General features: G+C 37.0%; 2 protein-coding genes across 3 annotated transcripts; both read right to left on the bottom strand.

Moving 5' to 3' along the window:
* Nucleotides 1–199: 199 nt before the first annotated feature.
* pwp1 (PWP1 homolog, endonuclein) lies at nt 200–4234 on the bottom strand. 2 transcript variants are annotated; one of them, XM_024292486.1, is made up of 15 exons: nt 4014–4234; nt 3439–3497; nt 3166–3344; nt 2988–3073; nt 2764–2860; nt 2543–2653; nt 2340–2470; nt 2170–2240; nt 1991–2087; nt 1848–1909; nt 1654–1765; nt 1282–1372; nt 984–1105; nt 807–912; nt 200–698 (listed from the first exon to the last, which is right to left on the bottom strand). In XM_024292486.1, exons 1-15 carry the CDS (start codon nt 4077–4079, stop codon nt 604–606), a joined length of 1485 nt encoding a protein of 494 aa, XP_024148254.1. In that variant the 5' UTR covers nt 4080–4234; the 3' UTR covers nt 200–603. The 2 variants fall into 2 exon arrangements, with proteins under 2 accessions (XP_024148254.1, XP_024148263.1); XM_024292495.2 differs by lacking the exon at nt 4014–4234 and adding an exon at nt 3925–3986.
* Nucleotides 4235–4928: 694 nt separating this feature from the next.
* Nucleotides 4929–24927, bottom strand: ano6 (anoctamin 6). Its single transcript, XM_024291155.2, has 20 exons — nt 24609–24927; nt 22333–22403; nt 20740–20868; nt 16244–16309; nt 14740–15027; nt 14540–14653; nt 14346–14461; nt 14125–14259; nt 13937–14039; nt 12617–12677; nt 11469–11614; nt 9212–9289; nt 8900–9128; nt 8662–8831; nt 8495–8592; nt 8239–8369; nt 7953–8158; nt 7550–7752; nt 6065–6170; nt 4929–5975 (listed from the first exon to the last, which is right to left on the bottom strand). The coding sequence occupies exons 1-20, from the start codon at nt 24697–24699 to the stop codon at nt 5727–5729; spliced, it is 2790 nt and encodes a 929-aa protein (XP_024146923.1). The 5' UTR covers nt 24700–24927; the 3' UTR covers nt 4929–5726.
* Nucleotides 24928–24969: the final 42 nt, after the last annotated feature.

Genomic DNA, 24969 nt, shown 5'->3' with positions numbered 1-24969 from the left:
TGACAGGAAAAAGAAAACAAAAACAAATGGACTCTCATATCAGTCAACTCTATACTTTTTCTAAATAGTGCACTTGTTTTTTAGTGAATTATTGTGGGAATATGCAGGTTAAACAAAACGGGTTTGACAAAACTCATGAAAAACAACATATTTTTAATAATCTGGATTAACCATGAAATATACACATTAACACAAAGACTTGTTTTTACATATTTTTAATATTCCATTACCTTTTTAAAATACAATATAGTTGTAAATGTTTTGAATCCATGTGAGTGTGCTTCAAAATTAGCCTAAGAGTATCTGACATTGTCAACATATAGGTCAAATAATTAAATTCAAAAAAGAAAGGAATAATATGATCACTATATTACACCAAAGAGTCACTAATTCGCAAATATTTGACAATAGAGATACAATTTCTTTGCTTTTCTAAGTACGGTTTCCATCCTCAAAGGGTTTTGAAAAGTATAATGTTGGTCAACCAGAGCACAGTTTGTTCAAGGGATTCTTCTTCCATGGAAAGGATGCAAAGTGAATTTTCTCTGTAACTCAATCTGCTCATATGTGGATGCTGAAGGCGGCTGCCCCTCCGGAGCGTTGCTAGGATACCTCCATGTCTGTAGTGGCTGCAGAGCTGGAGGCCTGTGGTCCTGTGTTCACCACTAATCGCTCCCGACTGTTAAACACTTCGGCCACTGGAAGGAAAAAGTCAGAGACGAGGACAAGATAAGTTTAAAATGGAATTTTGTTTTTTAAAATTACTTATTTTATATGCTCCTAAAAAGTAAAACATTTAACTATACCAGTTGCAACATCACTAATATCCCAAACTCGTAAGCCGTCCCTCTGCCCCCCAAAGGCGTAGACGAAGGGCAGGTCAGGGCAACACGAAGAACAGAACAGCACTCCCTGTCAACAAGCAAATAATTAAAGTCAAGCTTTTGTCTCAACGAAAACAGCCTTTCAAAGACTTTTATTACCATTTTCATATCCCTCGAGTGCACCAAGTTGGGTTTGTTGCCTAAAATATCCCAAACTTTAACATGTTTATCAGCTGAGGCCGTGACGAGACATCCTTTAATCTGGCTGCTGAGGTCCAGGCCTGCGGGAATTGGAATGAACAGATGTTATTATCTCATCAATGTAGAATGCACAAAACAATCACACCCAGGCAACATTGAGCAAGCATTTCTGGGTGAATCTTTTGATCAAAAGGAATAAAAATACATTTATTTTTGTTGAATAAACTACTTTAGAAAAGAAAAATATGCAAATAACCTGAAACTTCTTCATCGTGGGCCTTGAGTGAGAACACTGGTTTGTCGGAACGTGCGTCCAAACAGTAGACAAAACCATCATCTGTGCTCGCCTAAAAAACAAGATTTATTACAGTTGTATGAGATTTGAGATTTGATTAAAATAATAATAGTTTGATTTTTTAAGTGCAATGTCTGAGACCCACCACAAGGGGGCAACCATTCTTCTTTGACATGACTATGCTCATGTATTTTACAATTTATAGTTCCTAAACAGACACCAGAAACTAGATTGATCCCATAGATAGCTAAAAGATTTCAGAGATGTAACGACCTTAACAAATCTGACCAAGAAGCACCAAAACCTTAAAAAAAAAAAGTAAAAAGTTCATACCAGGAAGTTGCAGGGTGAGAAGTGGTTCCAGACAAGACGCTCCACTTGACCGCTGAACCTCCAGGTCCGATGGCTACTGTCTGGACTCCGACAGTCGTAAAGGACTGCTGTTCTGTAAAAAATAGTAAAAACAATAAAAAAGGGTTAAACTTTGCCTTTACAAAGTAAAGGATTAAATAGGAGATAACACGTACTTGTCGTAAGACCCTGATATTAAACTCTGAGCCTCAAATGGGTGGAAAGCCAATGTTTGAACCTGAAAAGCAAGCAAATTCTTAAATCCAAACCCTGTTTATCCTACTGATATAATTTAATATCATTTATAAAATTGCTCCACCTTATCAGTGTGTCGACGGAGAGTTGTGGCTGGTTTGCAGTGAGTCAAATCCCACAAAACAACGGTGTCGTCTGCAGATCCGCTCGCGATCACGTTCCTTTGAAAAAAACAAAGCTTTACAGAAAAAGAATTCTGAGCTACATCAACACAACAATGTGAATTCCACGCCAAATACTGACTTGACCAACTTGTTCCAAGATAAATCAAGCACTGCATCCGTGTGGCCCTCGACGGGCTCTGCAGCTGCAGCCTGCAGAAACAGGAAAATCCATTAGGAAACAATTTAGCGGAAAAAAAAATAAATCACTTGGAGTAAATGAATTTAAACAGATGTTAAACAGCTTTGTACTTTCTTGCTCTTCTTCTTCTTCTTGGAGGCTTTTTTGCTCCCCAGAGAGAAAACAGGCTCTAAACAGTCCACGACATCCAGATCCCACACATCAATTTGAGGGGTCATGTTGCCCACGGCAACGTAGTTAGCTGCAGTTAAAGCACACACAAATATTTCTCAGTAAATATAAAGTGCGTAAAAAATGTTTCAATCAGTCGAACCTCGTCTTTCTTCAGGGTTTGGATCAAAGTTCAGCCACTCCACACACAGAGGATACGCTGGCAGCAGGATGTCATGGTGGACGTAAAGAGAGTCCTCCTCAGAGTTGTAAACTGTAGAAAGACATCAAAAATGTACAATGTAAAGGGATTGCTTTACATTTTATTATTTACATTTTGTGATGTAAGTAAACCAGAGACACTATTTTTGCAGAGCTGTTTACCATAAATATCTAAATTGCAGCAGTCTTTCTCTGCTTTTCCTGCCAGGATCAGGTTGTCAGAGGGTTTAATTTGGAAGTCTTCTCGCTCATATTGGTCCTATAGAGAAAAAAGAGAAGTTGGCATATTTGTGTTATATGTCTCTGAGTTGTTTTCTTATCAAAATTATTTACTTATTTGGGTTCCTTTGCTTTCAGACAAAAACATGTAATTTTTCTATACTTACTGTATCTTTGATGGTAATGTAAGGATCTTCCTGATTTGAGCAGAACACTGTGAGGCCGGCCAGACTGTCACCAAGATTAGCGGTAGCTGCATTGAGGCACACACACCCCCCAAAAAGAACACATTATTAGTTCCTCCGAACAGAAGACGAGTAAATCTACAAATGCTCCAACTCTCACCTGCATCCTCTTCATCGTATTTGTCAAGGCCGTACTCGGCTAGCTCATCGTCTTCCTCAACTCCTTCGTCATGGTCATCATTTGGACTTTCAGCTGCAACAGGGGTTTCATTGACGGGGTTTGGATCAGGAGGCATTCCTTCATCATCGTCGTCTTCTCCATCTTCAGCTGCAAGATCCCTGACGATTTTTATTAAGCGAAAGAATAAATACTAAGGCAGATTATTTGATGATTATTTTTTAGTTTTTTTTTATTATTATTTTTATAACATACCCCAGTTCTTCTTTTGCCTCGGTGATGATTCGCTGAAGCTCATCTTGGCTTAACTCAACCTTAAAAATGAGAAAAAAATAAAATAAAAAATAAGATAAAATAGAAGGGCGTCTAATGGGATAAAAATGTACATTTTTAAATATATCACAGTAACATTTTTACGGTAAACAAAAATGTCATGTTTATGTCTTTAGATGTTTCTGTTGAGCTTTAAAAAACACATTTATTCAATTCAGCAACCAAAACTTTACAATAGATACTAATTTACTTAATACCGTCACAAGTAACGCAAATAGGTCAACAGACTAAGTTCCTATTATTCTAATTAGACATAAAAAGCATAATTTCCTTTATATTCCAAACATGTACAGAATCATAAATAGAAAGAAAGCAGGAAACAAATTTACAAATCTAAATATATAAATAATTAATAAGTGTAAGTGGTTTCACGAATCATAGTTTTGTAAAATCAAGTTCAGGCTTTACGCTAAGATGTGTTTTTAGAGCCAGAGTTGTCTTGTTGACAGATTAGCCACCGGGAGGCTAACTACAGCTAGCTGTTTATGCTAACTTACTTTGTCAGGAGTTTCCTTGGCAACGCCACGCCTCACCCAGCCCACGCACGTGATCTGAGAACTCATTCTGAAGAAACTATCGATTGAAAACAAAAGTACAAATCTCAAGGATTATTCTACTTTATAAAATTTAAGGCACACGGAGAAGAAACACGTGAATCTTCTTCTGCAGAGAGAAAAACTCTGTCGCACATACATGTCGTCACAAGGGAGGTGTTCGTAGCGCTGCCTGATCATAAAAAATAAAAAAAACAGTTCTTGCTTTCCATAAATAATCAAGTATTTAGTCCTCAAATATATGTATATTTTAAAGTGTTCTATAATGCAAGACCAAGTTTTATGTTTTTTTCTTAACTTAAAGTTTGATATTTTTAAAGTTTTAAAACTTAATGAAAACACCTTAAAACAGATTGCGTGTACATAAATTACGATAAATCTTTCTTGTGTTCGTATGACATAAATTTATGCTTATTAAAAAATACTTTCGTTTCATAGAATTTTAAATATCGATGAATTAGATTATTTCATGTGACAAATCTTTGAAGACCATTTCTAAGATATTCAATATATAAAAATGTTTTGATTTAAAGTGTTTTTTTATTTCATTTTTGATAACAGAGTGACCCTTAAGGATTGTTTTGCTTAAAAAAAAAGACATTCTTGCATGATATTTCAGTGATGTGGAGATACTAATTCTAAAGCATTCCAGAAATGTTAGTCCTCAAACTCTTGGATCAAAAAGTAGATATGAGGGTCATTGTAATGCTCAGAAAACTGTTAGTTTGATGGGAAGAGAAGATATGTTTACATATCTGTCATAACATTGTGATAACTCAACAAGAGATAATTCTGGGGGAAAAAAAAGATTAAAAAACATGTGTTTACAGGCTCAAATAATCAGAGTAAAAAAACAAATTAAAGTAAAAATGTTTAATCTTAGATAGTTCACTTTGACAAAACAAAAAAATTACAAACATTTAAAAAAGTACTAAAATGTATCAAATGTTGCTTGAATAACAGTAATACGGTTGACAAAGACTGATAGGCTATAATACAGCTTTGGTTATTATACTGTCGCACAACAAACATAGTTTAGTTACAATAAGTACATTAGTGGTCATGATGCTTTTACAAATATTAAACACAAGTGCTGATTAAAAAACGTGGACACATATAATGTTAGAACCAGCAAAATGCAATCTCTACACAGGCTCTGCAACTATGCAACACAAACTTTACATCAGTTTATAAAAATAAATGTTGACATATAGGCGTTAGTTATGAAAAAAAAACTGAGTGGGCTACTTAAACGAATTGTAACAGTAAAATCTTTTGAGAATGTTTCTTTAAATATAAACATAATAAAACATGAATCAAAAGCATTAAGCAACACTGATGTTTGATGAAAAGAAGATAATTGCGTCTATGTAGGTCACACATTCTGAAATGTGGCTTTATCGACAAAATTATTTTTTTTTGTCTCTCAGCCTAAATGTCACTTCTGCTTTTATTAAAGCAAATGTATCTACCTCTGTAAGTGCAATAGGACATACATATAAAAGTAAAAGCTTTCTTATACACTCCTTTCTTTAAAACATAAAGTAGCAATGTTAATTAGCAATCGTAATTTTGTTCTTTTAAAATATTACTAAACAAACATTTTTACAAATAACAAATCCACAAGTAATGTGTTAATGTAAAAAATAAGTGTTGTCAGTTGTTTTCCTCTATGGGGGTCAGCGTAGCCTTCATCTCCATCTCCTCCTCCTTGTTTAAATTTTTGACATCTTTGCCGATTGTGTTATCTACGAGTGGCTTCAAACGTCTGGTTACCACCTTCAGACTGGTCTCATGGAGGATAACTTGGGTCAAGTATTTCTCCCGTTTAATTCGTTCTTTGACTGCGTACGGGACGTCTGGGATCACGTAGGAAAGGACGAACTTGGTGAAGTAAACGATGTGCTGTGAAGAAGAAATTGTGTTATTGAAGGCCAAATAACTCTATTTCATTTCAGAAGAATTGACGGTTAGTGTGCTTTGTTTATATCTACCTCTACTACAATAATGAAAGCCAGTTTGGCCCCGATAACGTGCCAGTATTGGATGTTGTGTTCATACTGCCACAGGTGTCCAGGCGGGTAGCGAAAATCCCGATATCTGAAGAGAGAAAAGTTGTTTTTTTGTTTGTTTTAAAGAAAACACATCCCCTCTTGAAAGTGATTTTATTTATTTCACATCTGTGTGTAATGGGCCCCTTAAAGGAACACAGAAGTAAAAAAAAAAACAAAAAACAAAAAAAAAAAACGTATTTATTTCTGGTGTACAGCAGGTAGTTTCTATTGCACACCAGATAGTTTCCAGCGCACACCAGAAAGTTTCCAGTACAAACAAGACAATTTCCAGTGCACACCAGATAGTTTCAGGCATGCACCAGATAGTTTCCAATGCACACTTGATAGTTTCAGGTGCACACCAGATAGTTTCCAGTACAAACAAGACAATTTCCAGTGCACACCAGATAGTTTCAGGCACGCACCAGATAGTTTCCAATGCACACTTGATAGTTTCAGGTGCACACCAGGTAGTTTCCAGTGCACGCCAGATAGTTTCCAGTACACACCAGATGGTTTCCAATGCACACCTGATAGTTTCAGGTGCACACCAGATAGTTTCCAGTACAAACAAGACAATTTCCAGTGCACACCAGATAGTTTCAGGCATGCACCAGATAGTTTCCAATGCACACTTGATAGTTTCAGGTGCACACCAGGTAGTTTCCAGTGCACACCTGATAGTTTCCAATGCACACTTGATAGTTTCAGGTGCACACCAGGTAGTTTCCAGTGCACACCAGATAGTTTCCAATGCACACTTGATAGTTTCAGGTGCACACCAGGTAGTTTCCAGTGCACACCTGATAGTTTCCAGCGCACATCAGATGGTATCCAGTGCACACAAGACAGTTTCCAGGGCACACCAAATCATTTCAGGCGCACACCAGGTAGTTTCTATTGCACACCAGATAGTTCCAGTGCAAACAAGACAGTTTCCAGTGCACAGCAGATAGTTTTCAGTGCACACCAGATAGTTTCCAGCACACACAAGATATTTTCTAGTGCACACTAAATCCTTTCAGGCGCACAACAGATAGTTTCAGGCGCACACCAGTTTGTTTCCAGTGCTCACCAGATATTTTCTAGTGCACACCAACTGTTTCATGTGCACACTAGATGGTTTCCAATGCACACCAGATAGTTTCCACTGGAAACTTTCCAGTGATACAAGATAGTTTCTATTGCACACCAAATAGTTTCATACGCACACCAGATAGTTTAATGCGCGCAGTAGATAGTTTTAGGTGTGCACGAGAAACCAGCACAACTGTTTTATCTTCTAGTTTCTTGTACACATCAGATGGCTTCCAGTGCACAGGCTCTATAGTCTGCTAACCTTTGCAGATTTTGCTTCTACAACATCAGTAACATAGATAGTAAAGTATTTATTAACGGTGACAGTAACACGTATTTTGAGGCTACCTGCAGGTGGTGAGGTTGGAGGGCGTAGATATAGCGATGTCTGTCAAATTAAATGGGGAATCGCTGATGTTAAACACAGACAGGGAGCTGTTGATGTAACCCTGCATGGTGTGCTCAGTGTTATCGCTATACGGATACACGGAGAAGGACCAGTAGTAGACCAGCCGAGGAATCATGTCTGATGTAAAGGCGATGATCATGGCCTGCAGAGACATCAGGAGAGGCAGATTTAAGGCATGCTATCTAAGAAAATGCTTTGATTTTTTTTTATCTGATATTGCTTGCCATTTTTGCTGAACCAGTAATGTTAGATTGGGGTGTGAGGAGTGGAAACAGGTTTTTGATTTAGCCAAAAGTAATGCTTTCCAATTTCTGAAATTATTAAAAAGGTATATGTGCTTACGTTAGTTGCAACAGCCAAAATGGCGATGCCTTGGAGAATAGGCTGCCAGGCTCCAATATCCTGGGCTTTCTCTGGAACGATGCGGCGAGACTGAGTGGTGAGTTTCCAGGCATCCACTCGAATCTCAAACAAGTTGTTGATCAGAGCCAGAACTGGAGCCAGCGGGAAGGAAGCTACAAAGAGGGTCACGAATCCAAACTGGATCACTGCAAAGGACAAGAGTGATACCTGATTATGAGGATGACTGGTGACGGAGAATAGCTGGCAAATGCCTTCAGAACCTCACCCATCTCAAGATATTCATAGAATAGTCCCAGCTGCGATATGGACTGGAGCTGGTAGTCCTGCTCCCAGCGAGGAGTCACTTTCTCCGTGACGGAGGCGCTGCAGCGCCGGAAAATCCAGTTTTTTACCCACCTGCAGTGAGATAAAAGAGACCTCAGACTGAAGCAGGGTAACGCCTCTGCACGTCAACAGAAACTTCACTTCACTTTGTTCTTTAGGCCCAGCAGAGGAAAGAGTTTGTGGATTCTGCTTCTTACGGGAGCAAAACCTCCTGGATGTTGTTCCAGATGGCTTTCCCGCCCATGATGATGGCGAGCTGCGTGGTCAACTCAATGAGGCAACCACCAGGATCACACTGCAGAGGCAGCACACGCCAGTCAGACCGAACAAACACGTGTAAAATCACTCCATGAACAAAAGCTACCTCCTCATTTCGGTATTCTCCAAGGAGTCTGACAGGTTTTCCGGGGTAGCCGACTATTTTCCCTTTCACAAAGGCAATGTAGAAGCAGGAGGAGTAGTAATTGACAAACTGAAAGAGGAACATCTTCATCGTCAAGCTGTTTTCATAGTCTGTCCTGGTGCGTGGAAGCTCTGTGAAAGATGAAAGATTTAGGAACAACGTCATCCCAAAATGAGTAAAAACGAAAGCCCAGACTCACCGAAGTTTGTAATCCAGATGGCGACTCGCTCGTAGAGAATATTGAGGATCATGATCACCACGAAACTGATGATGGAGGCAGTGACCGACGTGGCCATCTGCGGAGTCACGTACTCCTTTATGGGCTCCAAGTTCTTCAGGTTGTTGTTTCTGAGTTTGTAGGAGAAGGTGATGAAGACCGCCAGGCGGTACACGATGATGGCCACGATGGAGGCCAGAATTAGCAAAATCTGAAGGAAGACAATGTGGTTCAAAACTTTATCGACAACAGCAGGGACATTTTTAAAATGGGAGGAAAGCGTTCATCAATTACCCAAAAAAAGACGGTCCCAATTCCTATGGACACTCGAACACACCGCCCGCAGGATGTGAATGGAACTTTTTCTGTGACCTGAAATAAAGAGAAAAGGACAGACTCTGATTAAAATTATGTTTTTGGTGTTTTTAACGTGTTCTTGTGACATTTTTCTGATGATTAAGGTGATATTTAAAGAAAATTGCTTTTCTGAGTATTTCTTTATGGAAATCATTGTGATTTAGGAGAATTATTGTAAAAAAAGAGCTTTTTGTGACATAGAAATTACACTGCTCAACTCTATTCTGATGCATCCACTTGTAGACGATTAGATCCTAAGTCGCGTTTGTTTTTTTTGCCTAGTTTGGCCGTGGGGTGTGACTTATACTAAGATACAACAACCACTAGAGGGCACTGTAGGTGTGTGTATCAGTATTTGTTACAGACAGCAACGCAGAAGAAGAAGAAGTGTTGCTCAGCCTTATGCACAATTGTCTCCCAGCGGCACAGCCGATGCAAAATTCAATGGATTTAGTGATTTGAATTAATAAAGCGCAGGGGTCTCAAACTGGCGGCCCACGGGCCATTTGTGGCCCCCAACTCGATATGTTGTGTCCCCCACCTTAATATGAAAGTTCAATGCCTACTAAGGAATATCTTCTGCATGGCCATGCTTCTTTGATGATTGTTTTGTAAATTTTCAACTTTTTTTATGCTTAAATCTATTGTCGTTAGATCTGGTCGTCAGTAAAGTCCTTAGCAACTGTTGCTAGCGTTGTTAGCTCCTGTTGTTTCCCAGGACACACAGAAGATTTTGCTTAGCAGTACATAGACATGAACAAATGTTTAATAAACTTGTTTAGTAGACATAGACAATGGACCAAAGACATATATATATATATATATATAGATATAAACATATTTTTGGCACAAATCTAACCTCATACAGCTAACGTTATCAGAATAACCACTCATATTTAACGCTAGTATGCAAGACTCCTCTTATGTTTCTCTTTCCAGAGTCAGCGCTGAAGTATTAATAAACACTTTCATAACATCTAGAATATATCATTGCAATGCTTTTCTTTCTGGCGTTAAGAAAAACACTATCAATCAGCTGCAGCTAGTCCAAAACTTGGCTGCACCCCTTTTAACCAGGACCAGAAAGAAGGAGCACATTGCTGCGATTTTGAAATCTTTGCTCCCAGTCAGCTTTACGATCGACTTTAATGTACTTTTATTAGTTTATAAAAATGGAATTGGACCTTCATTTTGATCAGATTTACTTATAGCTCATGGCTCTCCCGGAGCCCTCAGATCCTCAGGTGCAGGTCTGGTGCTGATCTCAAAAGTCAGAACTAAAATAAACAGTGAAGCCACATTCCAGCCCTGCTGAGCTCGCCTGTGGAACAGCCTGCCTGAGGACGTGAGGGTGTGTTTTATGCTTTCTCTTATATTTCTTTTATACATTTTTTAAATAATTAATTGGATTTCTGTTGATTGTACTTGTGGGATGTGTATGTGTGTTGGTTTTTTATGTGTTATTTATTTACTTTTTGCTATTTTGTGTATTTTATTGTGGAAAGAGCTTTGAGATGCTTTGTAGCAGGAAGTCCTATATATAAAGTTATAGAATTTGAATTTTATTTTAATGTGTTACAGTAGTGAAGTGTGCATACAGTCCGACTAATGTTGTTTTCTATTTTGTTTTCAAGATGAAATATCTGTTCTTGCGATGTGACTGTATGATTTTTTTCTTCTTTATGATGCATTTTTTGACATAAAGTACATCTTTATTTTACTTGTCCGATATGGCATCTAATTCCAAACTGTACGGTTGGACAGCTCAGATATTGCTCACCATTTTTTTTTTTTTTGCACAGCTAATGTTAGGATGGGGGTGTGAGGAGCTGTAAGCTAGTGGGAGAGCATGTAAACAGAGAGATGATGGGATGTGAGGGTAGGCTTACTCCATATGGATTCAAGGGATGAATTGCTAATGTATTTCTGCTGCTCTGCAGAAACAATGTCCTCGAAAATGACAGGTTTTTAAATTTTTACTAAAAGCTGCCTAATCATAATTAAAAGACCACTGGGAACATTTTAAAAATAGATTAACTAACACATTATTAAAAATTCCTTGGAATAATTCTTTTAAGACATATATTTTCTAAGTCTTAATATTCACAATTACTTTGACCGTTGTACTAAAAATGAATAAAACATTTATATCATATGCAGGTTTAACTGTAAAAAAGAAAACAAGACTGCTTACCCCGGTAATTGGGTTTTTCCTATCATAAAGACATTTGGCTTCATATTCAGGGCGAGGTGGCTCTTCCTGCTCCAGAAATTCCACAGTATCCCATTCGTACTCCAGCTCAGCCTGATACCGCTTCCAAAACTCCAGGAACAAAGTGACTACGCATAAAGTAAAAGGAAAGAAAAAGGCAAGCAGTTCAGTCAGAGAAGGAAACAATCCTGTGAATGTTCACGGTCATGTCATTGCTGGATTCTGTTCTTCAGGTCGACCGCATTTCCAATGTTCAGAATGAGGCAGAGGTTCACAACCTGAGGCTCCAGAGCCACATGTGGCTCATTTACCCCTCCATTTTGGCTTTCTGATTTAAAAAAATAAGTTTTTAATTTTAAGTAGTAACTAAAGTAAAAAATAAGCAATAAAGTGAATAAAATTAACTCAAAATGTATTCTATCCATTCACAAACAGTTGAAGAACATCACGTATCACTCTGCGATGTTCCAACCGTCCATAAGGCAGTTCATAGTTAAACAATTTGACAGATTTGTGATCGCTGTGTACCACAAAAAAAAATCAACAAAAGTACAACAAAAATTTATATTCAAGGGTTATGAGGCAGATTTTCTATTTTTGAACAAATTGAAGTATTGTTTGAGGTGCATCCTTATGCTTCAAATACAAAATAAAAACTAACTTTGATTTAATTTTGGTCTCTTAGATTTATGCATTTATGGCAGTATAATATGTACCACAAACTAAAAAATAAACTGTTTTCTACTCATTATTTTATTTTTTTGATGCATGGAGATGATCCTATATGACACAGGTCTTTTATTTTGAAAGGATGTCATAGAAACCTCTGTCAAAAGTTGTTTTTTAAAATGTATCTTTTTAATTTATGTTTTTTCATGCTAAAAAAAAGTTCATTTATATTTTTCATAATAGGAACAATGACATAAATACAAATCAGTGTCTTCATTCTCTAAAGGATGAGCTAAGACTTTATAGCTTCTGCTGGGTTGTGGTCAGCAAAAAATCAACCCAAATGCCTCTTTAAGTGCTGAAGGTTGCACCCTGTGAACGTGTTTAATGCCATAATTACAATGACTTAAAAAAGAAAGTGATGGTGTTAATGCAGTAAAAGGTGTGATTGGCAGACTTACCCCAGATGGACATGAAAACTGCAAACACCAAAGTCCCAAAGTTGTCAAATACAGACAGTGTCTAAAAGACAAAAAAAAACAACAATTTAAAGGCAAAAGATGAAAATTTCAGGACTATACATGCTCTTTTATTGTCATAGAAATGAAAAAAAGAAAAAAAATACTCAAAGTCTGCAAATTCAGAGGACAACTAAAGATCCAACAGGCTTTATACTAGTGGTTCCTAACCTTTTTTAGGACACGGACCGGTTTAAATTAGACAACATTTTCACGGATCGGTCCAAACGGGCCGAAGTTGGCTTTTTATTTCCTGAAAAAATAAATTCAAAATAAATTGCTAGTACAAGAAATTTTGTTGACAAAAGTCTAAAAATATCAGTAGATATTTTGAATGCAGATGATGAAGATTTAATGAAACAACGTTGTTGATTAGTGGAAGTTGTTTCTGATTTGAAAAAGTTCCATAAAGGAAATAATACAGGCTTTTTCTTCCTCATAGAATGCTATTTGAACACTCAGTTCAGACTCCGATTAGGCAAAAAGATTGATCTTATTTAGTCTTTACATATTTCCTTATTCGTTGGGTATTTTTTTCAACACAAACGAAAAGTTTCTGAACAGATACCAACCTAATTCAGCCTTTCTGTAGGAAAATTCTCAAATATCCATTTTACAAGTTTTCACAAATCAGCAACTTTATTTGATTGAATCTTCATTCTTTGTAAAATGTTTGAACTTTGTGAAAAATAATGTCTCTTTAAATTCAAGGTGGAGGCTAACAACTGAACGCTAGCTTCTGACACAACTGTCTTAAAACTGGTATTTTCTAAATAAAATATAAACGTAAATCCCCCGTGTCTCCAATTTCTCTCCAAATCTGCCGCAGTGTATTAGACACAACTACATGCTACAAGAAAACAACTAATCCGTAAAGGAAAACTCCCGGTTTTGTCTGTAAACAGCAGCTTTATTATTCTTTTAAGTCTTAGGTTCTTCTTTAGCTTCCTCACTGACTCTTTTCTCCCAAAATAGGTTTTATTGTTTAGGTTTTGTGTTTAACTTTTGTGCTACTAGCTTAGCAATCCAGTTAGCCATGTAGGCAGCCGTTTTAAGTCATGTGACCAAGATGGAATTTATGATGAGAATCCAGAAGTTTTTCAAAATAAAACTTTGTTCAGGACCAGAAAATAAACTCATCAGAAATAATCTGTCATCACATTTAGCAGGGTTAGCAGGGGTCCCCAACCCCCAGTACCAGGCTTGGGGGTTGGGTGTTTATAGTATAGGGATGCTTGCTTATCGACATGAAGCGAATCTTACTTGGGAAGTTTCACAGGTGCTGTTCAGTATCCAATATTTGCACAGGTCACACTGCGGACACATGACGATTTTCCCCCCAATGTTCGGGTCACACACTTCTTTGCTGCAGAAATTCCAAAACAAAATAGAAATCGCAAAAAAAATCCAACTTAAATCACACTGAGCCTCAAATATAAAGTTTGCAGTACCTCCAGGTGCTTGTTTCTTGGGTTTTGTATCCATAAATAAAACAGCCCAGTCCCATCACAGCAGCCACAGCCAACATCATTGTGTAGAAACCCAGCCAAGCGAAGTATATCCCAACCTTCTCTCCATAGTACTTCCTTTGAAAGAAAGAAAAATTCCATTTAATAAAAGGGAAAATTCTTTAAAGATCGCGTTGTTTGTAAGGAGGACATCTTTAGCTCACCTTATGAGGTCGAGCGGCTGCATCTTGTAGAAGTTTATGGGGTTAGCCCATTCTTTATAAAGCAGGTACCTCTCACTGGGGCAGCCTTCTTCTTTAGACTTAACGTTGAACTGGCACTTCAATTAAAAAAACACACACTCCATCAATTTAAGTTGAGCGACTGATTTTATTTTGAAACAACGTGGAAAGCCTACATCGTGGAGGGGGTAGGCGGCTTTGTACACCCCAGAACTCAGCAGCTTAGTGATGCCGAACTTCTTGATGGTCCCTCGAAGTTCATATTGGGCCCTGCTCAAGATGTAACATGCCTGAGAAGAAAGAGAAAGACAGAATCTGATAACATCAAGAAAACTATCAGGCTGTGATCTTTGTCTGAGCACGTGCGGAAACTTACCATCCTGCTCCTCATGGACGGCGTGAAGAAGAGATCTTTGTCCTTGATGTGAAAGCAGTCCTGGCGGTTCTTCTCGAAGGGGGCGGTGAAAAACTCCGTCTCTCCCTGGATCAGCTTTTCGTCGGGGTAGAAGTGCTTTGTTATGCAGGTGAAGAAGCGCCACATGGAGGGGCGAGGGGTCATGTCATTGGGCCGGATGGGAAGCTTGATGTGCAGAACCTCGGCGTAGGTGCACAACACGTCCCATGGCAGGTGAACTTTGACGAACATGAGTTTGTCGTTGACTACCTGCGGCACACAGGAGAGTTAGTTTGAAAAGAGACACAAGAAAAAATGAAGCTCAAAGACCCACTTAGATTAAAACTGTGTTTTTAACATGGTCTTAATGCATTGTAGTAAATCAAAGAGCATAAACACTAGAGCGCCGGCGTTAGAGGGTTAATGTTTGAGAAAAGATTGTGGGCGGTAAAGACTAAAGGTTCGTGCGACAGAGGCGGCCATCTCCAACGTTAATCAATGGTTCAGGCGGGCTCTGAGGCGAATTGAAGACCTACGGTGCGAAGTGAGCAACGGGCATGAGCATGGCCAAAACGTAAATACCTGAAGTTTGACAGGTCACTGTGTCCCATCTGCCAATCAGGAACTCAGCTTTGGGCGCGGGATGTTTTTAGTGACCCGATCAGCGGGTAAAATATTAATCCAATATGAACGTTTTAGTCCTGTTGTAGCGCGCGGTTCTCTGGCTGTGGAGCGCGGGGCGGAAACCGGGACCGTAGGGCGGAAACCGTGGACCGAGGACCGCGGGGCAAGAACCAGGGACCGCGGACCTGGGAGGGCGGGAACCACAGAGCGCATGCGGGAACCGGGACACACATTATTTGACAAGTGGCGAGCAGGAAATTCAACGCGTGGTGTAAAAGAAGCGGAGCAAGCGAATTTGTCGCACGGTGTGTATGTACCAAAAATATAGCTGCTTTCTTTTGTCGTAATAACCTTCTGCTATCCCATCAGCTGCACTGTTCAAACACATAGTTAGAGTTAGATAAGCTATTTTTTTTACAGTCATGGTAAATTGCCTGTCCATCCTTTATGTGGACATTTCTGAACTTTCTTCCCCAGAATCCATTTTTTTAGGGAGTTTTTCTTTGCCGAGAAGGAGTTTTGGTAGGGATGTCCAGTTTATCTTCGTCTGTTTAGTTTAGTTATCAGCTTGAGACAATAGTATTGTGATATTGGTATATATATATATATATATACAGTATGTATATGTATATATACAGCATATATGCAGTATATATATATATATATATATATATATATATAAAGCTGGATTGAATTGAATAACCTTCCACCAATCAACGGGTTTCAACAGTAGCTCCTCACAGTTCCAGTATTTTTATGTCACTACAACTAACGGGGGTCCAAAGAGTTTGACCTGGCTTAATGATCCATTTTATACTGAAAACGCTCAAAGTACTGGACCGGACTGCTCACTTCCACTTACAGATGGAGTGGCTTCAAGCTCCAAGCCCATCTTCACCAGGCTGGCCTCAAAGTACTCCCGCCGTCTCTATAGGGAACACAAAGGAAAATGCACACATTAGATTTCTTAAAAATTACACACGTCAAGAATGTTATTATTGTTTCTTGCAATAAGGAAATCCTGGGAAACCGTCACACTTTTGTTATGATTTGAATACCGTTTCCTGTCCCTGCCAGCTCGGGCTTCGCTCATTTCCTTTCGTGACCAGTAAAACAGTAGTGAATAACAGAAGTCATGCAAACTCAAAAATACAAATGGAGTCAAATAGAGTCATAAAAGCAAACTGAGAATTGATTAAAGTATGTTCGTATCTTTTAACTCCCTCAGTGGAGGTCTGTTGAACTCATTTGTATAAGGGCGGCCTGTTTACACTGCATTCACACCTACTCGTTCCAAGAACCGATTGTGGGTGAATGCCCCTAGGAGTGAACGTACTTTAAGAAGAAGTGAGTTATTGTATATTTGAGCACATAAGTGGACTAAAACAGAAGGAGTAGAAGGATTTACAGCGCAGGAAGCTCAAATTTTCAGGGCATTGAGATGTTGAGTGACATCATATAACAGGAATTTAAAAAACGTTTGATAATGTGTTCATGTTGGCTCCTCGAGGCACATTTCAGATTGATTGATTCCTTCAAACTTGATGTTTCTTAGAGGAACTTAAGCTTCCTGCTCAACTCCAGTCAGGATATGATCCTCTTTATTGTAATGATCACACGCGATCGTTTGTCCATCTGTGACTTCCTGATCAACTGGTGACGAGAAATATTATAATATAGTCACTCAAAATGATTAGTAACAGGTTAAAAATGACAGTTCAATCCAAGCTCACTTGGAACATAGCTAAATTCAAACTAAATGTAAACAAAAAAAATGTTTCATTTAGTGTTTAAAACATTTGTTTGAAATTTTCTTCAGGACAAAGTTAACAAATTTCACACCATTCGAAGAATGTAATGTCTGCAAAAAGCAAATTGTGATCATTTTTTAATTCATTTTAAAAGTGTTCCCAGTGGTTTTTTTTATTACATTTCTGTTTTTTACTAACAAATAAGTTCTTTTTTGAACTGTATTTTTGTCTGCTTCTGATTCACAACAATTTGAATAAAGAAATACCACAGAAAAGCCATTTTAAGCTTAACTTTCTTTATATTTGTCCATGATCAAAAAAAAAAAATCTGCTTCTACTTAGCTGTGGTTATTTAGAGCTTTTTTTTAAATCATCAGACACCCCAACCCCCGCTAAATAGTAGTCCCACATACGTTCATCCGTATTTGTCTGTTTGTTTTGTGTATTTATTTTTAATAATTTAGATACAAAAATATAATTGCATTTATCAATGGCGGTATTTTATTGTGAAAAATTAATTCTTTTGACAGATTTTCTCGTGTGCCTTAGCATAACTTCCTGCCAGAATTAACGTGAATCGTTCGCGGCAAAAAATAGATAAGACGTTGAAACAGAAACTACCCCACAAGTTAATAAGGACGCCAAACGGAAAAGGCGATTTCGACAGGAGTTATGACCTCTGCCTGCCCGACCCTGCTTTAGCTTGTGTTTGACTCCTGTCGACTCGTCTGTGCATATAAACCTGCTAGCTACAGGGACAATCCTTATTAGTAAAAAAAGTTTATTTATAAGTAGTGCTGCCACAAACGATTACTTTAACAGTCAACTAATCACCGATTATTTTTTCGATTAGTCTACTAATCGGATCAAGCGCAAACTGGATGTAAAACACAAATCTTAACCATTATTAACTTTAACTAAAAACTACATATATGCATTACCTGTGATTATGCTAGTGTGAATGCTGTAAGCTAAATTTGGCTGCTGAAGATGCTGAAATTGATAACTAAATATGCTGAAGTTGATAGCTGAAAACGCTGAAGCTAATGTCTAAAATCGCTAAAGCTAATAGCTTTTGATCGCCAACTAAAATATTAGTTAAATGCCAAATTAGACTAAAAACTGAAAAAAAGCCTAAATTAGCCAAAATAACTAGCATGCAGTTGAAATATTAGCTAAACTCCAATATAGCCTAAAAAACCTTAATAAATGCAAAAATAGTCCAAAAAGCTAGCATAATGCCATTACAATATTTAACTTTACTACACTCTGACTCCATATAATATAAAGTAACGACTAAGTAAGGGATAATACCCGACGAAGTGTGCGTTATGAGAAATTAACGCACGACGCGGAGGCCTAAACCGTCCGACGCGAAGCGGAGGACGGTTGCCTCCGTGAAGGGCGTTAATTTCTCATAATGCACTCTTCGGAGGGTATTATCCCGCTTATACCATGGTCTTTACAAAATAAATAAACATTTAATCAATATTTAGTACTTTATTCTTGTTATTTCTTTGGTTTAGCTCATTTTTTCACACAAAGCGGACTATTTGATCATCCGTGATGCGGTTTGTTGTCACGGTGACATGAAACACGGCATGAAGCCTGAAGCCGTTACAGACCTCAGCTGCAGCGGTAAAGTGTCGCTGTTTTGAAAGAAAGACCCGGACAAATTAGGATATTTTTCTTCTTTTTCTGTCGTTAATCCTTCAGTGAGCAGCTAGAACATATTCAGCTTCTGTCTGTGTTTCATTTCACGGCAGGTTCGTTCTTCTGAGCTGCTCTAAAATGAGAAACTCCCTCTTGTGGTGAAACAGAAGACTACACCTTTCATGTCGAGTGGTGTTTTATTAGAAGGAGAATAACCAATTTGTCAATATTAATTTACCTTACTAAAGGAGAGGAATATAAATGTTGGTCGCTACAATAAGTTAAATAAAGCATCAGTTCAGAGAGAAAGTTCATCCATTACTGCTTGTTTTGTCCAGACAATGAAGGAAAATGTGTTTTAAAGAAGCCTGCGCAGTGATATCGAACGTTTGGTCTGTGTGACCGGAACTTCTTTTTTAGGTGTGCGTTATTACTGTGCATTATCAGTTTTTAATGCACACCCAGCAGCCAATCAGAATCGAGTATTCACCCAGACCATGGTATAATCGACTAATAAATTAGTCGTCGACTAATTTAATAGTCGATTAGTCGTCAATTAGTCGACTAATCGTGAAAGTTCTATTTATTACTAATTATCTAAATTGCTATTTTTTTAAACATACTAAAATTTTGCAGGTAATTAAAAAAAACTTGAATTTGGGAATTTTAAAGCTTAAAACATTAGCAAACTTTTCTTTTCTTGTTACATTTTTACATTAGGTTTTAAAAATGAAGAAAACAAAACACGTCATTAGGATTCTTTTAACAATTTATCATGACTGTATTGTTTATGAGAGTGGTTAGACGCTCGGATTGGAATAAATAAAGAAGAAGAGGAAAACCAGATGTTTCCAACACATTGAAGATTTTCACTGAAGAGGGGGAGATTTTTACTGTAAGACATCATAACAACAAAGATGAATGAAAAAAACATGTTTGGTTCAACCACTCCTCCTCAGAAAACAACAGCAGAAAAAAAAATCATTGTGAAACATCTGTCTGAGGGTAAAACCACATAGGATGAAGTCCCTGGAGGAGTCAGCAGCCCAAACTTCCTCTGAACCAGATCTAACTCGATCTGCTATGACTAAGACTGGGGAATCACAGCAGTTGTAGAGAGGAATTTTCTGCTAAGTTTCCAAAGGAGCCTTATAAAGGATGGTCCGCTTTCACTGATTTAAGTTTAAATGCTAGGAATGCAAGTCAAACCCTGGCACATGATAAAAAAAAATCTATGATAAGGATTGTTTTCTTCAAGAAAAAACATATTTTTTTGGGCAGTTGTTCCTTATCCTTTCAGATTCCAGCCTCAAAAAACGACTCCCTGTCTTTCTTAACTCCCTGAGGATTGCATTGTTGACTTTAAACTGTTTTCCAACCAAGACATTGTACAAAGACTCCTGTAAGCCTCTTGTGAAAGACACAGGTGGAAATTATCCCGCCTCGGAATTCCAGATTACGTCTGTGTTTTCCGTTCCATCTTAAACGGAATTTCTCCTTTTCAGAAGTATTTTCACATCGGACTGCTTGGCAGAGATTAGGTGAGCAAATTCATTTGCTCCTCCTCCCTTTGCAAATGAATCTTGGAGAGCTAAATGTCAAAGGTTAGAGCAATGTTTACCCTCACTAAAGATAAAGATTCCAATCAAAAGGCAAATAAAGCGGCTTAATCCTATTTGCAAAAGTCAATTTAGCTACTATACAATTTGAAACATCTTCTTTTAGCTTCATATTTGCAAAAATTAAGTTTTATCAAGTCAGAATATACTTTTAAAATGATTAAAAAAACTCATCCATTGGCAAAATATGAATATTTTAGCTGTAAAATAGTCAAATTTTTTTTCTTAAATTTCCTTTAAACTTTTGTTGACATCAACTTCTAAAATTATTTTTCTAATTCAAGATTAGATTTTATACCTTCATTTTAAGCCTCTGAAAAAGTGAAACCCTTTACCTTGCGCCTCATGTACATGCTCCTCTTCTCAAACTCCTTCTTGTCCTCATCTTCATACACCAGGATGAAATCGATCCTTCGAACGCCGTCGTTGAAGAACAGCGACTCTGGCTTTTCATTAAATTCCACCTGAGGATAAAAATGAGGCCTGTCAGGTAAATCTGTCGACTGATACTCAGACTCCTCGTCGTCCTCTTCCATAATGTTATAAATGCTGAACATGTCAGTGTGCAAAACGCCCGGTTAGGTGGTCCTAAGCCGTCCTTCACAGGAAGTTTCCATCCGTGAACTGGGCCAAGACAGGATGATGGAAAGAGTCTACAAACAATCCAACACCCGCCCTTCATCTCTGACCCTCCCACTCTCCACACACCATGACCAAAGGAAGTACGCGTTAACAAATACCCAAATTATGCTTTGAAAACTGCACTTCATGAAGGAAAAATATGTAATGTATAAAACATAACACAAAAACAGGCAAAAACAATAACATTTTTCTGCTTAATATGAAAAAAAACACATCAGTTTAGCTATTAATCTATATACAGACACACAAGAAAACATGAAAATAAATAAATGGAATAGATTTTAGTGTAAACAGATTACACAATAATACCAACATACATTTGTTAAAACTGTCCCATGAATATAAGAGTCTGTTTTTATCCAAAACTATCCCCAAAATAGTGTACCTTACATGCAAAAGTACAAAAACTTTGCTTATTTTAGTATTCAGTAGTGATTAAATTAAAATATTTGTTTTATTATATTATTTTTATTTTACCTATATTTAATTTATTATCTGCTCTGTTTCCAAAATACATGATATGGTCTTACATATGTGTATATCATTAGTTTTAAAAACTTTTTTACTTTTTTAAATCTTTATTGTTAATCAGTAAACAATTGTGGGGCAACTATTAGTTCTGATTAAACCCTCAGCTAATATAAGACTGGAGGGGTTTACAAAATGTATCTTATTATATAGATTTTTTACGTGTCATTTACAGCTTTTTTATTTATTTATTGAATGTACATCAATCAACAGTCTAAATGCAAATTATTTCAATTTGCTTTATTTCTTATTTACAAACGACATCACTTTTGTTTTATTCCAATTGACTGATATTTATTTAACATTTAATTAAAACAAAATTAAAAAAATATTTTTATATTAAAAATTAAATAATATTATACTAAAAATAACAATAAGTATTTGCTGTATTTCTAGATTAAATTTGCAGTATTGCATGTGCTAACTACATAAAAAGTAAAATGTTTGAAGCTCCATGATTGAGCCCTGTGGAACACCATAAACAACGGCTAAGAGTGTGGAGCCCCTATACTCTAACTTCTTACACAAATTAAACTTTGTTGCCATGACACTTAATGAATCATTATGTTTTAGACTCAATGAAGCTTTTTGGTTGGAAAACTTTAAAATTTTACTGTATCATGTTAAATTGACAATGAAAGTCTTATCGTTGATTGCGGTACTTTTAGAGTGATTGTCGTAAAGAATTGTGGGTGTTGTGTATTGATGTGGTGTCTATAAATAAATGTCATCATGTTGTACAGGAAGTCATCACTCACCACTTGTGTTTTGGTTACTGTGTCTCCCTCTCTGATGGAGTGATATGTTGGTAAAAATTCCTGAGTGTAAACTGAAAAAAAAGAAAAAATCAGAAACAAAAAAAAAAAACACAAGCATGATGATGAGCAAAACTGTAAGTAATAGCGTGATGTAACAAACAATCAAACTCCAGTATACCTTAATTGACGCTCTGATTCTTTCAAGACTTCAAATTTGTAAAGTTTATGAAAATAAATGCTTTACCCTCTTAAAAAAACAATTAAATTAAGTTAATTTTAGAGCAGAAGTGGTTTGATGCAAATTTGTATCTATAAGTAAAATGAATAAGTTGTCAGTTTCACCCAAAATCTTATTCTTAATATTCTATTTCTATTCTAATAAGAAATACTTTACGGCTTTTGACAGTGTGACAGTTGACTAGATAGTTCTAAAATACTATGGCTCGTTGACTGATGCAAAAAGTAAATAAAGGCGATAACGAGATTTAAAACAAATCAAATGGATCCAATGTTTTTTATTTGGCCTGTCTTGCCCAGTCCCAAAACATCACTGCTCTAGAGGAGATCTGCATGGAGGAATGGACCAAAATACCAGCAACAGTTTGTAAAACCTCGTGAAGATAATATAATATATAATAAATAATTTAATAATCAATATGATTTTCTGGATTTTTTTCTCTAATTTTGTCTCTCATAGTTGAAATACGATCAAAATTACAGACTCTAATCTTTTTAAGTGGGGGAACTACTACCGGTAAATACTTTTTGTTCCACTGTATATCTCAGGTTCCTTGGTTTTGGCTAAAAACAGCAAATTAAATAAAAAAATCACTGGAAACAATTTAACGATAGATCAAAAGATGATCGGACTTGGACTTTAATTATTGGTCAAAACCAAGAATAATTAGTTTATAACAAAAGGAGTTTGCAAAAGCTAACAGCACATTAAAAAATGTATGAATATATATAATTAATAATAGATGAAGAAATTCCACATTTCTACGTCTTTAACCCATTTAAAGTTTGCATGTATATTTTTATAAAAGAACGATAAAAGTGACTTTGCTTTAAAAATCTAAAAACTATATTAGACTTTACAGATTTAATGGCATATTACAGAGGTATATAAATTAATTTCTATTGGTTAGAGTTTGACAAACTAAATTTAAGTAAATTAATGAATCACTACCCTATAAGAAGAATTAGATCACTTTTTTATTTTATTTACTGATATAAAACAAACACAACTTGCATTTATCTTGATATGTAAAACCTTTTTGTTATTTTTGTAGAAACCCTGGGATTACTCTTGTGTGTTTCTTCATCTCTATGTTGGTGACAGAGTAAAACCAACGACACACCTTTACAAACGCCATGTTGTAGAACCGCCTTGTGGTTTGAAAGACGTCTGCTTTGTTGAAATTCTGCTTGGATGTGAGATTCTACAAACTCCCACAGCCTGTTCTTGAAAATGCAACAGCTTCTGGTTTAACCAGACTTGTAGTGCTTCTCTTTTCTCTGCAGCTCGTTCGTTTTCCGTGCTTGCTCATACTGATTTCTAAACTCCTGCACGTGCGTTCCATTGTTGAGACATTTTTGAGGTTTTTAAAAAAAAAGAAAAAACTAAAAATCACATATTTAAGTATATATTTTGTATTTATGCTGTATTTTTAAAGCAGATGAAACACCATTCCAATAAAGTCAGCTTCACATCCTGTCATATAACCTAAAACAGATGTTGTTTATGAAACAGGGACTATAGTAACCCACTTTCACAAAACACTGAACCACATTTTCTTTCTTTCTTTCTTTTCTCTCCAAATCATCATCATCTAAAAGATGATTTCCTCAAACAATCAGTCAGCTTAAGCACTTTAGAGTTCTCTGTACTAAAAGACCACAAGTTCTCCATTTGCCCCATATAGAGCTTTTAACCACACACAAATGAAACTGTTGATAGAAATGGCCGTGACCATGCTGTGACGTTTCAAATCTGATTTTGGCTGGAAGCAGCAAACAAAATGAGAGGTTGAAGTCTTTATGTGCGATCTTCATGGCATCATGGCCTTAGGTTGCATTATTTCAGACAGATAAGTCAGAGTTTTTTGCATTCTGATGTTATCTGACTACATAAAAAAACCCTAATCTGTTTGACATTTGAATGCATTTTGAATATTTGGTATAAAAATAGAAACTTGTTGTTGTCAGATCTAACTGATGAAAGTAGAATTGTGAGAGAACATGTGGGGGGCAGATAAACAAAGTGTGGCTCTCACCAACTTCCTCTTCTATCATGCACAGCTCTGCATCCCCCAGGTCGTCAGTCTCACACAGAGAGTCCGTTTCTTCAATGCCGTTTGTGCTCATGATCGTCGTTGTTGTTGGAGGAGAAGAAGAAGAAAGAAAAAAAGAAAAGAGTAGCGATCAGAAGGTTTGTAGGGCGGCGGTCAGACACGGGACTCGAACCCCCAACATCCAATCATCCCCGCTTCATTTCGCAAGGTTGATCGCAAAAAGAAAGTTTGCTCAAGTTGAGGCTTGAAAATAATATAAAAAATAGGCGGGTGGGGACTGGTGTCAAGCCAGCACGCTCTCGCTAAACTGCTGTCAAGTGAGCCCTCTCTGGAATACGGCGTG

Source organism: Oryzias melastigma, linkage group LG23 (assembly GCF_002922805.2).
Source record: "Oryzias melastigma strain HK-1 linkage group LG23, ASM292280v2, whole genome shotgun sequence".
Classification (NCBI taxonomy): domain Eukaryota; kingdom Metazoa; phylum Chordata; class Actinopteri; order Beloniformes; family Adrianichthyidae; genus Oryzias; species Oryzias melastigma.
The sequence above is the reverse complement of the archived record's forward strand: the minus strand, read 5'-3'. Positions and strand labels throughout refer to the sequence as shown.